General features: G+C 35.0%; 1 protein-coding gene across 1 annotated transcript in view; it reads right to left on the reverse strand.

The window, feature by feature from the left end:
* Positions 1 to 17,094, reverse strand: part of LOC149788944 (E3 ubiquitin-protein ligase RNF123-like) — a 173,108-nt gene that overhangs the window by 51,586 nt on the left and 104,428 nt on the right. The window contains exons 32-33 of the mRNA XM_089975088.1: positions 14,960 to 15,099; positions 12,643 to 12,831 (exon numbers count right to left, since the gene is read on the reverse strand). Coding sequence (XP_089831214.1) covers positions 12,643 to 12,831; positions 14,960 to 15,099 — 329 coding nt within the window. The remainder of the gene's footprint in view (positions 1 to 12,642; positions 12,832 to 14,959; positions 15,100 to 17,094) is intronic.

The following is a 17,094-nucleotide window of genomic DNA, read 5'->3' on the forward strand; positions in this document are numbered from 1 at the left end:
TCTAGTATTTATTTCTCCCCAGGTGAAACTTTTGAAATATTTTAGTTTTTCATTTTTTTAAATTCCCAAAAATTATTTGTGCATCTAATTATGCTGCTTTACCCCAGTGCTTGAAGCACTTAGTACATTATATATATATATATATATATATATATATATATATATATATATATATATATATATATATATATATATATATATATATATATATATATATATATATATATATATATATATATATAATGTTTTTAAAAAAATTAAAACAGCAATAGGAAACAAACTTATTTTTGGGGCCTAAGATTCTTAGCTACTGTTTGCTGGTGTTTAGCCTTTTGTATACTGGTGTACCATTCTAATGAGAGTATACAAGAATATAACCACACAAATGTATGTATTTACCAGTACATCATGTCTACCTTCGAAAACTTAAATTTTGAGTCACTTGATTGCTGATCATTTTTATACATGTAGTTTGTCATGTGCAGAATAGTGTTCTTACAATTTACACATGTATGATTTTGTGTTTTAATGTTTATATATTACAAATGTTAGGTTGTGTTCTAATATGTTTGTTCTCAATTATTGCAAAATAAAGCACCAAAAAGTACTCTTTTTCCCATGTTGTTGTGTTTCACCATATATCCTACAACAGACAATCAATAGTAAAATGAATTTACTGATTTTTGTGGGATACCAATTTTCATGTGGTATGGACTGTCAAGGATTCATGCATTGCTGCTAACCATGAATTTAAGACCCAATACAAAAACAAAGAATAACTTCAACCCTGGCAAAAAGTGTATTTAACTCACTTCCATGTAATCAACATGCCAAAAAATGCATATAGCAAAATCAATGTTATAGTATGTGGAAAATCTTGGACACGGTCAAACAAGAGGTATGTTTCATTATAAACCAACTGATGTCAAGATGAAAACATTTATAATATCTTGCACTGGTAATGTTTAGATCCAATGTCCACTTATCTTGACCCAGTGTTCACTTACCTTGACCCAATGTCCATTTATCTTGACCCAATTAAGTACTTGGCTGCCATTCTAATGATGACAACTAACCTGCTGGTCATTAGAGAATCAGAAATGAATAGGCTTTGGTCAAACTATATTATTATTACATTTACAATTTCTATATATATTTAAGATCCATAAATGCAATTACATGACAATGCTGATACACACTTTAGTGTCATATAAACTCACTTGTAAGTCCAGTACAATGGTGAACAACATAGACCCTGATCTGTCATCAAATAATATGCCAGCAGATCAAGGTCTATTTAGTATGTTCTACTGATCATTCCTAACATACTGCACAGACCCAGATCTGCTAGTGCATTATGCAATGCTAGATCTGGGTCTACGCAGTTTGCAGATAGACTTGACCTATTTCAATCATGTGTATATTCAAATGGAACAGCCTTGTTTTTTATCTTCTAATCATGGGTTTAAATGGAACAGCCCTGTTTATCTTCCAGTCATGTGTATATTCAAATGGAACAGCCCTGTTAATCTTCCAATCATGTGTATATTCAAATGGAACAGTCGTGTTTATCTTCCAATCATGTGTATATTCAAATGGAACAGCCTTGTTTATCTTCTAATCAAGTGTGTATGCAAATGGAACAGTCTGTTTATCTTCCAATCAAGTGTATATTCAAATGGAACAGCCTTGTTTATCTTCCAATCAAGTGTATATTCAAATGGAACAGCCTTGTTTATCTTCCAATTATGTGCATATTTAAATGGAACAGCCATGTGTTTCTTCCAGTTATGTGTATATTCAAATGGAACAACCTTGTTTATCTTCAAACCATGTGTATATTCAAACAGAAGTCTTTTTTATCTTCCAATTATGTGTATATTCAAATGGAACAACCTTGTTTATCTTCAAATCATGTGTATATTCAAAATGGAACAGCCTTGTTTATCTTCCAATCAAGTGTGTATGCAAATGGAATAGTCTGTTTATCTTCGAATCATGTGTATATTCAAATGGAACAGCCTTTTTTATCTTCCAATCAAGTGTATATTCAAATGGAACAGCCTTGTTTATCTTCCAATCAAGTGTATATTCAAATGGAACAGCCTTGTTTATCTTCCAATTATGTGCATATTTAAATGGAACAGCCATGTGTTTCTTCCAGTTATGTGTATATTCAAATGGAACAACCTTGTTTATCTTCAAACCATGTGTATATTCAAACAGAACAGTCTTTTTTATCTTCCAATTATGTGTATATTTAAATGGAACAACCTTGTTTATCTTCAAATCATGTGTATATTCAAATAGAACAGCCTTGTTTATCTTCCAATCAAGTGTATATTGGAACAGCCCTGTTAATCTTCCAACCATGTGTATATTCAAATGGAACAGCCCTGTTTATCTTCTAATAATGTGTATATTCAAAAGGAACAGCCATGTTAATCTTCCAATCATGTGTATATTCAAATGGAACAGCCATGTGTTTCTTCCAATAATGTGAATATACCAATGGAACAGCCCTATTTATCTTCTAGTTATGTGTATATTCCAAAAGGAACAGCCTTCCAATTATGTGTACATTCAATTGGTTCAGCCCTGTTTATTTTCCAATCATGTGTATGTTCAAATGGTACAGCCCTGTTTATCTTCCAGTCATGTGTATATTCAAATAAAACAGCCTTGTTTATCTTCCAATCATGTGTTTGCTACAATTTCACTGGAGCAGTTGCACCTGCTTCATATCACCTATAATACACTATGGAGTGTTGAAACCACTGATATTTTTCAGCAGTAGCAAAATGTTCAAATTAGCTGCTGTGGTGGACATATTGGGTATCAACTTGTCACCATTTTCAATTAGGATGAACAAGACATCATAAGAAATCTTCCAGTGGAAACCCCATGTTGATATGAATTTCTCTTCTGGAGGAGCAATGATAAGATTTTTGTGGCCATTGGATGTCAGATTGGCACCATTTCTATTTAGCACAAACTAGATGAAGAAAGAAGTCTTTTTTGGCAAAAGCTCAATGTTGATATGACCAGCCATCTAGGAGGAGTAGTGATAAGATTTATAAACGGGCTATTGTGGTAGTCATATTATTAGTCAGACTGGCATAATTTTCATTTTATGATCAACAAGACATCAAAAGAAGTCTTTTAGTGAAAACACCATGAATATGCCATCATCTACTCTGGAGGAGAAGTAATAACTAATAACAATATTTTCAAGATGATCACCATGGCAACAATAATGGATGCCCAAGCAGCAGCATTAAATTAGGACAAAGTAGATATCGTAAGAAGCCATTTAGTGAAAACCCCATGAGAACAAGCAGTAACAAGGTTTTCAAGATGGCCACTTTGCCACCATTTTTATTTAGGACCAAACAGACTATGGGATGAATGAATGTAAAGTTTCTTACATTGCATTCAGCTGCAGGATCAATAATATACTGTCTGGAAAGTATTTTCAGGAATTCAAGACAAGACCATTTTCTTCTTTTAAACTATGGGTGGTGAAACCATCTCTAATATTCTTGAGTGATAAGATTTTAAAAGTAGCCACTCTGGTAGCCATGTTGTATGAAATTTGGCACCATTTTCATTTAGAATTAACTAGACACCATTAGAAGACTTTTGGTAAAACCCCATTCTCAAATTTCCATCCATTCTGAGGAATACGTAAAAACGTTTCATTATTTCATTGTGACAGCTGTATTTGAGATCAGGTCTGCAACTGTTTTCATTTGGGTCTAACTAGATATCATAATGAACCTCTGCTGAAAACCCCATGATGATATGACCTTTAATTTAGGATGAGTAGCAATAACAAGATTTTCAGGGTGGCTGCCACAATAACCATACTGTCTATTCAGATTTACACCATTTTCATTTGAACCAGTTTGACATCTCAAGAAGTCTTTTGGTGAAAAATCAATCTTCATATGACTTCCAATCTAAGTGGAATAGTGATAATTTTTAAGATGGCTACTGTGGTGACCATATTGGATATTAGAATGGTACAATTTTGATTTAAGACCAACTACCATAAGAAGTGTTTTGGTGAAAACTCCAGGCTGATATGACTTTCCTTTGAGGAGAAGCTGCAATAACAAGATTATTTTCAAGATGGCTGCTGCGGTGGCCATAATGGATTTCTGATCAGCACCATGTTCATACAAGACCAACTACACATGATAAGAAATCTTTTAGTTAAAAACCCACATTTGCATGATTTTCAAGATGTCTCGGCAGCACCATATACCTTTTCATTTAGGACCAACCAGACATCATAAGAAGTCATCTAGTGAAAATCTCATACCAATATGACTTTTCATTCTGTAAGAGTAGAGATAACAAGATTTTCAAGATGGCTGCTGTGCTGTTCTTTTTTTTATGTTAGATTGGCTCCATTTTCATTTAGCACCAACGAGACATTAAAAAATGTTGTAGTGACACCCTTGTGCTGATATCACCAATCACTCAGAAAGAATAGTAAAAGCAAGATTTTAAAGATGGCCACTCTTTAAAACTAAATTTTCCTGTGATTTTTTAAATACAAATCTTTATATCATGACCATGTCAATCCATTTAAAACTGTAAGAACACAGATTCTGTCATGTCCAGGTATGTCAAACTTACAACCTCCATAAAAATTGCAAGAGTACAGCCGAAATGCACATCTTCAAACAATGACCATAATAAGCACTAAGTATCATGGCAATCCATTAAAAACAATGAGATTAGTGAAATTCACAAGTAAAAGTGCAATAACTGATCAAAATCACAATAGCAAAATGATTAGATCATAATATGCAACAAGTATATAGCAACCAATCAAAAGCTCTGGGACTAGTTGAATTCACACAATTCTGTCCCAGCCTGCATTCAGCAGTAAGACAAAATGTGCAATAACTTTTAAAAAATGTTTGGCAACATAGTGATTTTGCCAACATGCACATCTTCTGATGATAACCATAACATTTACCAAGTTTCATGGAGATCCACTGAAAACTGGGAGACTAGTTGTGTACACAAGTTCATGTGATAGATGGACATAAGAATTCATGTGCCTCTATAGAGTAATATAAAAAGAATTACTTTTCTACCTGTCCTGCTAATTTGCCAAAAGGCTCCTTCCATTCTTTTTGGTGGTGAGGGCAGAATATTAATAAAAAGCCATATGTTTCTGTATTAATATAAAACCTTAAAAGAGGTATAACAAGTTGTGACAAAAAAGAAAACATACCTAGGTATGACATTGCTGGAACAATTGACATTGTGCTTTTGTGGTTTATTACCTTTGAGACATCAACACATTAACATATCAGTTTTTGTGAATCTGAAAGGTGTCAAAATTAACCCATGTAATCCATGCACGTTATTCTCATTACCTATAAGCTATGACCATGGAGATTTCCACACCCTGTCTTCTGGAACTATTTTTTAATACTATTGCTATGAAAAAATAGGGCAGCTGTCTTTCCAATTAATAGCTAAATGGACATTGGAAAAATAGGTAACTTAAAATGCAAAGAAGCAGTTACACAGGCTGGAATATGACCCATATATCCGATATAGAATTCTCAGAATGCAAAACTAAAAGAAAAACATGAATAAACATTTGCCAAGTTCAACAGAAAATGTATTTAACCATGAAATGCCTGCAAACTTAGTGTCTTAATCCTTACATTATTGCTATAATGCAGGATTATTCTTGCATCCCACCCACCACCCAGACAGGAATGGCTTAAATATCAACTAATAGGAGTAAATAAGCTCACCTCTCTTATAAAAAGGATTTTGCCAAATGCTGTTTTCTAAACACAAAATGTAATTTAACCATCACATTCTTCCAAATAACAAAATGCAAATATTCATTTAAAAAAAAACATTCAGTTTGAAAATATGAATTCCTTAGAGCTATGTGAATGCAAATCAATAACATATCATCTGCATCAGCACCTCTATGTTTTGTACAATTTTAGTATCCATTAACCATCCCTCCTGACAGACAAATATCCAACAACTTGAATCCCATTTCTTCTGCCATGTCCATGAATGCATCTAATGAATGTTCATGGTGGAATCAACACATTTGGTGGAAAAGTTGTAAACAGTCTCATGAAAATCCATGTATATGGAACCACAACTACTCAAGCTGACATGAAAAAACTAAGTGACATCATACTGGAATTTCCATGAGAGACCCAGTGTCGAAAATGATGTTTGTGTCAAATGTTATATTGAATTCTCTAAATCTACTTTTAAATGCTATTGGTTATCCAGTTTTATATTATTTCTTCAACTCTCATCTGTGACTTTTTTCATGTGCAAGAATCTAAAAATGCATTGCCTATGCTAAGACTGCATGAAATGCCAAAATCATTTGTTGTTCTTTCTATCTAAACTCTATCCACCCTACCAAACAATGTGATAAACAGATTCTCAAATGGGTAATGTTTTAACACGTAATTTATGAAACTTACTGAATAATTTCCTTTTTACCCATTTGCAAAACCTGTAAATTATTCCATTTGTTTCATCAATTTAATATCAAATCATTACCCATTTGAGATCCTCTGATTCTTAAATGTACCTAGACAATGTATCATTTTCAGTTCCAGATCTGCTGCTGCTTTAGTACTAGTTCTATTCTGCCATGATTCCCTGGTTTTCTCTCACACTTTCTCTCACACTACTTATTTATAAAATAATTTTTGTTTCTTTCAAAAAAAACCAAAATACATAATATCAAACAAAACCAATATTTTCTTCCATTCTTCTGTTTTAATAAATATAATAAATTACAACAAGACAGATGTGCTATCTCGAAAATATGCAACACCTAAATTGTTGGCAGTTTCAGAGAAGTCTGATGGTGAAGATTAAATTGTTTACTCCATTAACAAGTATTGGAGAATGATAATAAAAGTTAGTTGTTGTTTCTAGCATGGTTTTTAAAAAAAAATTATTTAGGCCTAGGCTACACATATTTTGTTCTGAAGGTTTGATTTTCTGACACACCATGATACAATATAGTTCCAAGCACATGGTGTGAGAAGCTGATGTAATGTCTATAGCAGAGACCCTGGAGCAATCATTCAATTACAAGAGATAAGCTTGTATACCTCTTTTATCTTGTGCTTTGTGGATACAGAGTGTTTAAATGTAAAACAAATGCATGGAATAATAATAGGCATCTCAAGTCTAATGTCTGATAGGCCAAATTAGCAAACAGACATTGACAACTTGTGTCGGACCAGTCTAGTAAATAAAGTGAATAAAGCTATATTAGGATTTCTGATACACACACATATACAAAGTAAAGCTCCACTGCTTGTATAGTGCAGCTCGCTTCCTTGAACTAATAGGCCTACAACAAATACAAAAAGTGTCCACAATGCAATGAATGACAGGTAAAACTAGATTAATGACTTGCAATACCTTCAAAACTGTGTATAATAGGAAACAACGTTCTCACCAAATACTTACTTTCAGGTATGTACAAGAGTTTTAATCATCAATTTATGTTCTATCATCATTTGGCAGAGCATGAGTATAAATGTTTAAACCCACTGAATATCTTAACTGAAAGAGTGACTATTATGTTGGTACCAACATCTCTTCAATTAAAATTACCAGCTTAAGGACTGAATACCTGTGGACAACTGTAATATGAAACTGTCATTTAAACTGGATATATAATGAAGAACAAGTATGTAACATTATGCATATTTGCACAGTATCTAGTCATTTTACTCCATCAAGAAACCAGCAGCTATCTGCATACTTTTCCATACTTTATCAAGTTTTATGATCTTTTTCCCTTTAAGTGCACTGAAAATTAATTATAAAGGCAACTACCCTAAATTCTTGAGCAAATATTCATGCGAGCTTTCTCTAGTCTTGGGTTAGATCCTGAAAAGCTGAGCTGAATATCCTGGATGTCACAGCCTAAGCTGATATATCATTCTTTCCATCTCTAAGTGGTAATAGCAAGTTAGATCTCCCTCTTCTGATCAGCTCAGTTTGCTATAGGGTGCTATTTCAGAGCCCTTAAAATGTCCAGTAGATACTCTTTGGATGAATGGTCCAAAGAAGTCTGGAGATTCAAGACAAAGGACTGATTCTCACTGGGGTGGAAGTCCTGTTCTTGTCAATGAAACCAGGGTCTGTCATGAGTAACAAGTCGTGTATCCTATGTTTCTTGCCCACTGACTAGGAAGCAAATTTTGTGTGATAGGCGAGATGAGGATGCTCTATACACTGGTTTGAAAAGGTGTCTTATTTAAACATATTAGAATGCAAGGAAGACTATATTTCAGATGAAGGGCTCTAGTTTTTGGTCAAGACAAATGAAATTTCACAGCATGGTCTTTGTTCTGGTTTATATCCTCCATTCCAGGATGTTAAAACATAACTGAATTGTGGAGAGGTAGCCCTTGAATGTAACAGGAGTGAACTGTGTCTCAATGAGCCAGAGGAAGAAGTTAATGGAACTATGATATGATGGCTTTTAAGGGAGAAAGTATTTCTGTTCATACCAATTCTCCATCTCCTCTCAAACACTTCCAAAGTGATGAGCTTTCTTACCCAAAAAATCCCTCCATTTGGATGGAAAATCTGCATTTACATTTGTCTGATTAGGTGGTGAGAAGGTAGTATTTTCCTGGGAATCTCTGCTGCTATGTTAAAGAGATCAGTGATCCATGATATTTTCTACTGAGGGAGCAATCTGTTCTTTGGGAATCAGGAGTTGTGTGAAAAGCATATTCATTGAGACCATTCAAATTCAAGGAAAAATATCAGGCTTTTGAATCTCGGACCAAAGAGTCAAAGGTTGGGACCTTTGCATTCCACCTTGTTGCAAACAGTACAGGTAGGAATTAGCCTAACAAGTGCTGATTTGATTGAAGACTATGGGGTGAATGAACTATTCAGCATGAATCTGCTGATTATATTGGGAAAAAGAGTCTGCCAGGACACTGAGCCTGCCTGTGAGGTGGCAGACTTGGATGCGGATTTGTCTATGATGGCACCAATTGAGAAAATCTCTAACCAGAAGGCAGAGGTCTGTGAACTTGGATACCCCCTGCCTTCTGATGTAACTGTCAACAGCTGAGATGTCAAGTACAAAAAGAATGCCCTTTCCAGAAAGAATCTCCTGCCATGAATGATAGACTATCACTATTGCCTTCATCCAAGGGAGACAGATATGTAATAAGTGAGTTCTACTACAGGGGTCAAACCGTGCAAACTCTGCAAACTGTTTGAAAGAAGGACATGAGATCAGCAACAAAACCTACCATGCTGAAGTTTGTGCAGATCATAATTTCTGAAGATCTGGCAATGGGACATCTGTAAACCAAGTGATGTTCTCCCATTTTCTCAGACAAGGTCTAATGTATTCTCAAAATGTGATTGTTTAGTCCACTAGACAAAGTTCTGGCTGCCACTAGGATAGAAGGATCTTATGCAGTGATCTCATGAACAGGCCACCCAGGATGATGAAGTCGGCTGCAGCAATATGGAGACTCATGAGGCAAATACATTCCCATGCTGAAATTCATTCTCTGAGTGAATGGAAGACACTTCCAATCTGATTTTCAAGGCATGTTCCTGTAAAAGACAGACTTAGAACAACTGGGTTTTGAATCCCATACACATGTAGGTGAAATGAGTGATTACATGAGACTGGATTTGTCCTTGTTGATAGAGAATCCAAGGCAAAGAAAAAGTGAAACAAGAGATTACAGGTCTTGATATAAAATACAACTTTCCTTGTGCTTCCTAGAATGTCATCCCACTAGATGAAGTCACAGATCTCTAAGTGGCTTGGAAGTGTGACATTACTGTGAAATCTACATAGTGAATGGTGTTGTCACAGTGTTGAGAGGGTTTAGGCTCTATAGCTGAACAATGCCTGTCATTGGCATTAGGGGACCAAGAACAATCTGGAGTAAAATCCTTGTGAGCTTACACTGAACAATCTCTACATCCTTGTTTGTTTAAATATTGCTGCATAAGAATGGCCTGGCTCTGAATGGGTCTCTTGAGACATCTGTAATGAAAGGAGCTCTTGATAATAAGGTAAGGGCCTGCACATGATCTGAAGGTAATCCAAGAGGATTGGCAAGATCCACAGGTCATCTGGGTACGGTCTCTCACCAGCTCCATAGCAAAGTTCTGGAGTATCAAGTTCCCCTGCCCAACTACAGCCTAAAAAGGACGGTGGGAAAATGGCATCTAGAAAGATGCTGTCCGGATGAGAAACTGAGTTGAAAGCGATCTTTGCTTCCCTTTGTCTTTCTTCTGTTACCCTTGGAAACTGAATTGTCATCAAAGGAAAGGACTTGGGATAATGGTTTTCCTGTTTGAAATGCCCTAAGAGGGTCCTTCCTGATTTCCCCATCTCTCCTCAGAAACAAGGAATGGATTTTAGGTCATTGGGCATGTCCAAGATTTGCTCCAAAGGCTTGTTGTTGTTGTTGTAGGGTTTAACGCCATTTTTCAGCACATGATAGGCTATACATGGCGGCCAGTATTAATGGTGGAGGAAGAACCCGGGAAATCCCCAGAAAGAACCACCGACCCTTGAGAAGCTACTGGCAAGCTTTCTCACATACCCACATTGGCCGAATCCGAGACTCGAACCCACGCAGACAGAGGTGAGATGGCAGTGATCGGTAACGGAGAGCGCTTTAGACCACTCGGCCACTCGGGGCAGCCTATTTCCTAACCTCTGTGTGGTCAATATGAGAAGTTTAGAAAAAATCTGAAGCAACCTGAGAATGACTTTGTGGTAATATTTAAAGGAGGCAAAACTGGAGACAAAGGCATCAATGTGAAATGAAAGGTATGTTGACATTTGGATCGTTAAGCTGCCTCTTAAAACAATGCCGAATACAAGCAATTCAACAAGACTGGGGTGATTGTTTGAATGATGGTTGGTGTTTCTTAACAGGTTCATGTAGGTGGGAACTTTATAAGTGGCCAATACCCGAGTAGGTGGAGGCAGGCAAAACTCCAGTGACAAATGCTGGAAAGCTTCTCTGCACGATGGGCAGAAGGCCAAGTCTTATCTGGGCATTGATGGATCAAGAAATTATGATGATGATTGTGAGTCTAAATCTTCAAAAGTTGTGTGGTGAAAGAGACAATTCCTGTGATGCATGTTTCAACTGTGCTGGCAAAACAAGATGAAAGGAAAAGTGAATAAGGCTGTGGTTCCTACCACATTGGGAGACAGTTATCTTCAGATGTTCAGTGTGTGTATAACTGACAGTCAAAACTGGGAACCATACACCCTCAGACCAGCATAGTCACATATAAGAATGGACTTATTTGCACCCCATACCATTTATACAGGGAGAGTGCTTGGGACAATCAGTATTCAGCCAGTTTGAACCATCCCAAGCACTTTATACATCTCACTGTCTTGACACCTGTAAACAGTAGAAACAGTGAAATCAATCAAGCAGTGTTCTAAGCTTGATGTTAAGTGGGCACCGACTATTACAAAAAAATGCCACTGGAAACTGCATCCATGACCTTACCACTCATTCCTCTTTTTTAATTAATATAATAATTACTTGACATAATTTATTTTTAAAAAATTCCAATACTGAGCTGAACGGAAGTATAACTGGTAAAACAGCAGGCAATTTATTATGGTGCCAACATACTTATCATACAAAGTAGATAAATGAAGCATAAAATACTCATTTTTGATATCAGAAATAGATATAAATATAACTGGAGTATACATCCCTGGAGTGAGAAATGGACACAAATTTATAGCTTTAGTATACTTACCTGATGTGAGAAATAGCAATACAGCTAGTGTATACTTCTCTGGTGTGAGAAATAGACATAAATATAGGTGTATCATACTTCCCCATACATGCCAACCCCTAAAGATGTATAAGCGCAATTATAACTAATATGTAGCATATATTTTTTACGAACCTGGATCTACAGCTGGCTAAAATAAATTTGGCACAAATGGGCCAAATCCATGTGGATTTGCATATAGGATTTATTTCCCAGCATGAGCAGAATAAATAACTGACAGGTTAAAAGAAATTGGTGCTAATTCCTCTTATCCAAGGGAAGGTTCTCTTATCTGACTTTCTCTTGGCAAGGATATGACCTTTTAGTACTTCTGTTGTTACAACAAGCCAAAAGATTTGGCAAATTTCTTTTCTTTTGCCTGGGAGGGCTGGATCTATGAGGTAGTGAAATTTCTTTTCTTTTGCCTGGGAGGGCTGGATCTATGAGGTAGTGAAATTTCTTTTCTTTTGCTTGGGAGGGCTGGATCTATGAGGTAGTGAAATTTCTTTTCTTTTGCTTGGGAGGGCTGGATCTATGTGGTAGTGAAATTTCTTTTCTTTTGCCTGGTAGGGCTGGATCTATGAGGTAGTGAAATTTCTTTTCTTTTGCCTGGTAGGGCTGGATCTATGAGGTAGTGAAATTTCTTTTCTTTTGCCTGGGAGGGCTGGATCTATGAGGTAGTGGAAAAACTCATATTATGGCTGGGTATGATACTTTGAAAACAAACTTTCAAACATTCTGTAATGCAAAACAAGAGAAATGTTTACAATCTGTTTTTAAATAAAAGCAGCTACATTGTACCTGAATGAGTCTGGAAAGCAGTAAATCAGATGAGGGTTTGAATGGGTCCAAGAATAGGTCAGAGGCAATATTGACAGCCATTTCAAGGACACGAAACAAGCACACAGAAATCTCAAAACATGTACTGCAAATTTTCAGCTGTCTAGTCTCCAAAAGTCTTGGCTCTGTCCGTGAGAGAACCTGTTGTATCTACAAATACATAAATAATACAGAAGAATTACTAGAAGTAATATATAGGAACATCTGCAATGTGGTTTCTGTTACAGATACATACTGGGCTTGGATGAGATTCATGAAGAAAAAAGGAAATAAACAAGAGCTATTCCATCAACTCTGAGAAACATTGGGTGGGTCTGCTTGTTCATTACAGTGATTCAGGTAAGAGCTCTCAGCAGTGAGAGTCCCTATTTTCAGAACTGCCAGTTTCTTGTCCTGGATTATCAGATATAATAATGATTGTGCAGTTTCTACATACTGGACACATTTTTTTTTAAAAACATCCAATAAAAAGCATACCATGGGATATGCAAACATGACCAGTATGGTTGACAAAAGTGGCCTCATTTGCATTAAACAGATTTTGTTCCCAGTGCATCACTGTCACTATGAAATAGCAATAACTAAAAGAAATTTGTGCATGAAGAAATGGCATTACAAGACAGCTGAGCTTTTTATATTTTGGTTCCTATGGACACCACATCACTGCTTGGGGGAGTCACCCTGAAAGTTACTAAATTTGTCCAGCAGTTTTCTAGAAGTTTAACATATCAATATTAATGGATATTGTTATGTATATTTGATTTAATTTATAATATGATTTAATTTAATTGTTTGTTTGTTAGTTTTAATTTTTTTTATTCCATTGCATGCTATTGTAATGTAATTTTGCTTACTGGAATTCGACATTTTCCAGAAATTAGTTTGACCAGACTGTTTTTTTTGTAAACACTTAATAATAGAACTTTGTAGCTTAATGCTGACCTAGTTCCTGATCTTGATTCAGAATCAGTAAACAACTTCTTTTTTATTTTTTTAATTCCTTCGTTGTGTGGCATTTATTAGTGAAATCGAGGATGTACTGGAAGTTTGTGACTTAAGACATGTAAATGGCTTCTATCTTGTTCTAGAAAGTGATCGTGTGACCCTCATACGGGGATCTGTTTTGCATCTTAAATTAGTATATATCCTTTTTCTACTGGGAATTTAGTCAGTCAGGCTTTTAAATACTTAGATGCCATGGTGTTAATTCTGTTGTGACAAGTTGGAGTTAAATTTTAATTTTTCATCAAATTATTTGGATTCTAAGAGATTAAATCTTTTCCCTGGGAATATTTAAGTGCTTATACAGAATTCTGGGACAAAGACATTTAATGAGATTTATTTCGGAATTAAAAACTGGAATACTGTTTTCCGTGGTTCCACAAAAAACTGTAGATAAATCAATACTACACTAACTATAGCCTACGTCATCGCCTTCCATTTTGGAATTTCATCGGGACTTGAACATGGATTCTTTAGAACATTTTATTACCTGGACTTTTAATTTTTAATTCTTGAATTATTCTCGGATTATTTTTGGATTTGATTCTTAAAACTGCAAGTTCTTTTCCTCGTTGTTACCTTGTTTTTCTAGGGATATAAACTATCTGATAAATTTTACAAACCTTGTTGTCTTCACTTTTTTCTTGTTACTGTATATGTAGCCTAAACACATAACAATATGTATGCAGGAACAGAGGCAATACAATTTAACTATAGTGTTTAGTCTTTCTCCAGCAATTTCTGGAATTACACTAACAAATTTTCAAGGTATATTCATAAAATAATATATATTGAAATAGACTGAGAAAGAGACGGGATGAAAGCTTATAAACCCTAATGTTTTCAATAGGTCATAGGAAAGCCATGAAAAACAAGGTAAGTACCCAGTATAGATTTTTGTACAATTCCCTTGCATGGGTAGTTTACTTGTATTTAATTTACCACTTAATACCAATGACATCATTTTAGTACCTTGTCTCATATTTTAAATATTAATTACATGAAATATAGTGTCACACTAGATAAAAGCACCTTGTTGAAGGCATAAAAGAGTACTTCATAATCCAAATGCTTCACTATTTTTGATGATATAAATAATTTTACAACATTCCATAATATTGGTGCAAATTTTATATTTTATGATAACATAGCTGACTTACAAAACCCATAAAATGATTTCTTTTGCTCTAAACTTACTACAAAAAATTATTCAACTTGTTTCATGAATTTCATAAGACATAAGCATCTATGTAAAACCAAGCATTTTCCTCCCTACCTCTTGCATCATCCCAATGAACTCAGAAAAGGACCAGTTTAGCTGACTCAGCAGTGTGTCCAGGAAACGAGTAGCTACTTCTGATTCAGTGTGAAGAATGTCTTTCATAAAGTTCTGGAACACTTTAGATGGACAGGGCGCTGGAAATAGTAGAAATTTATTGCTGGGTAAACCGAATACTGTTTAAATAATGTCTTAAATGAATACAATGGAACTAAATTCCAAGGTAGAGAGTCCTCCAAGGCCTATAAGTGGTTGAAATAGTTGCAGCTTTTAGGTGGCGCTATACAGTTTCGCATTTTGCATAGGGTTAGGATTTTAAAGAAAAAGAATGTCCCCGGCTTTCCTCACTGGTTATACTGGCTATTTAAAAAAGACCTTGTATATCTTAGGTATAATGCAAAGAACCTTTAATTCCCTTTATTTTGGTGTATGATTGATGGGTGTACTATGGGTTATAGAGTATACAGCTTGGCCTTACTTCAAATGTGCACCTTTCAAAAAAGTGCTAGCTCTACTTGCTCATTTTCACTTCCTGAACTTCAGAGGTAAATTGTATAAGAAAGAGCCGATAACTTTTTTTACATTTTATATATTTGGTAATTCATTCATTGCACTTTCACAAGCTGGTATTGTCTAGTCTGGCAAAATTCATTTTCCCTATTTTAATAGCTCCTATGTATAGTGTACTTTAGACTAATTCAGACTGATTTTTTAACACAAGGGAGCAGTCATTTTAGTTAGCAGTGTGCTTAAATCATGTAAAATTTCCAAAAGTACAATATGCAAAAGAAATATCATCCACATTACATTAATGTAGCATAGAGGTATGCAAACATTCTCTTCACTGTGCATGTTTTAAATGCGAACTACTTCACCTTACATAAGTCACTCTCTCAAAAGTACATATTATCTGGTGAGCGCCACCATAAAGAAGATGTAGGTATTATTTTTGTATGATTTAATTATGTTTATATGGCTGAAACATTTAAGTCGCAAGCATCAAAACAATCCTTATGAATAATTCTCCTGCCTTTTTCCCCACAGAACAGTATTTATGAGTGTCAGAGTCTCTAACAAGTCCAGCCTCCCCCCCCCCATGATAAAAGTGAGTTATTTTAAGAATGCACATTACATTTTGTAAACATAGCAACCAATGTTATGCTGAATGACAGGAACATGAAACTAGCCAGAATTATTTCTGAGATATCAACAATGAATTTTACAATTAGAAAAGGGAGGTAACTCATCAGCTTCATAAAGGTCAAAGGTCAAAGTGTTCAATATTTGCCTATTGTTTAATATGGAAGAAGCGAATTCACTTTCTCTTCATTTATTTTTTTTATTTCATTGCAAATAAATGAAAAGAAACATTTTCACCATATAATTCTGTCACTTATTGCAACAGTTTTAAATTTAAGTTGACTCTATTCCTATATTCTAAGTCTTCTAATTTCCCCATAATTAAGGTCACTACTCACACAAACATACCTCATGGCAAATTATGTAAGCAAGAGAAAAATGATCATAATTAGCTTATTTTCATGCTTAACATCAATATGAATGTACCATTTTATTCAGAACATCATACATAATTATATGAAAATTAAAAAAAATAATTGCAAACATTTTTTTACTTTCTTTAAGGTGGCGCTATACAGTTTCGCATTTTGCATAGGGTTAGGATTTTAAAGAAAAAGAATATCCCCGGCTTTCCTCACTGGTTATAGTGGCTATTTAAAAAAGACCTTGTATATCTTAGGTATAATGCAAAGAACCTTTAATTCCCTTTATTTTGGTGTATGATTGATGGGTGTACTATGGGTTATAGAGTATACAGCTTGGCCTTACTTCAAATGTGCACCTTTCAAAAAAGTGCTAGCTCTACTTGCTCATTTTCACTTCCTGAACTTCAGAGGTAAATTGTATAAAAAAGAGCCGATAACTTTTTTTTACATTTTATATATTTGGTAATTCATTCATTGCACTTTCACAAGCTGGTATTGTCTAGTCTGGCAAAATTCATTTTCCCTATTTTAATAGCTCCTATGTATAGTGTACTTTAGACTAATTCAGACTGATTTTTTAACACAAGGGAGCAGTCATTTTAGTTAGCATGTGCTTAAATCATGTAA

The sequence above is a fragment of the Sinohyriopsis cumingii genome, chromosome 11, assembly GCF_028554795.1.
Source record: "Sinohyriopsis cumingii isolate HCF-2022 chromosome 11, ASM2855479v2, whole genome shotgun sequence".
NCBI classification, from domain to species: domain Eukaryota; kingdom Metazoa; phylum Mollusca; class Bivalvia; order Unionida; family Unionidae; genus Sinohyriopsis; species Sinohyriopsis cumingii.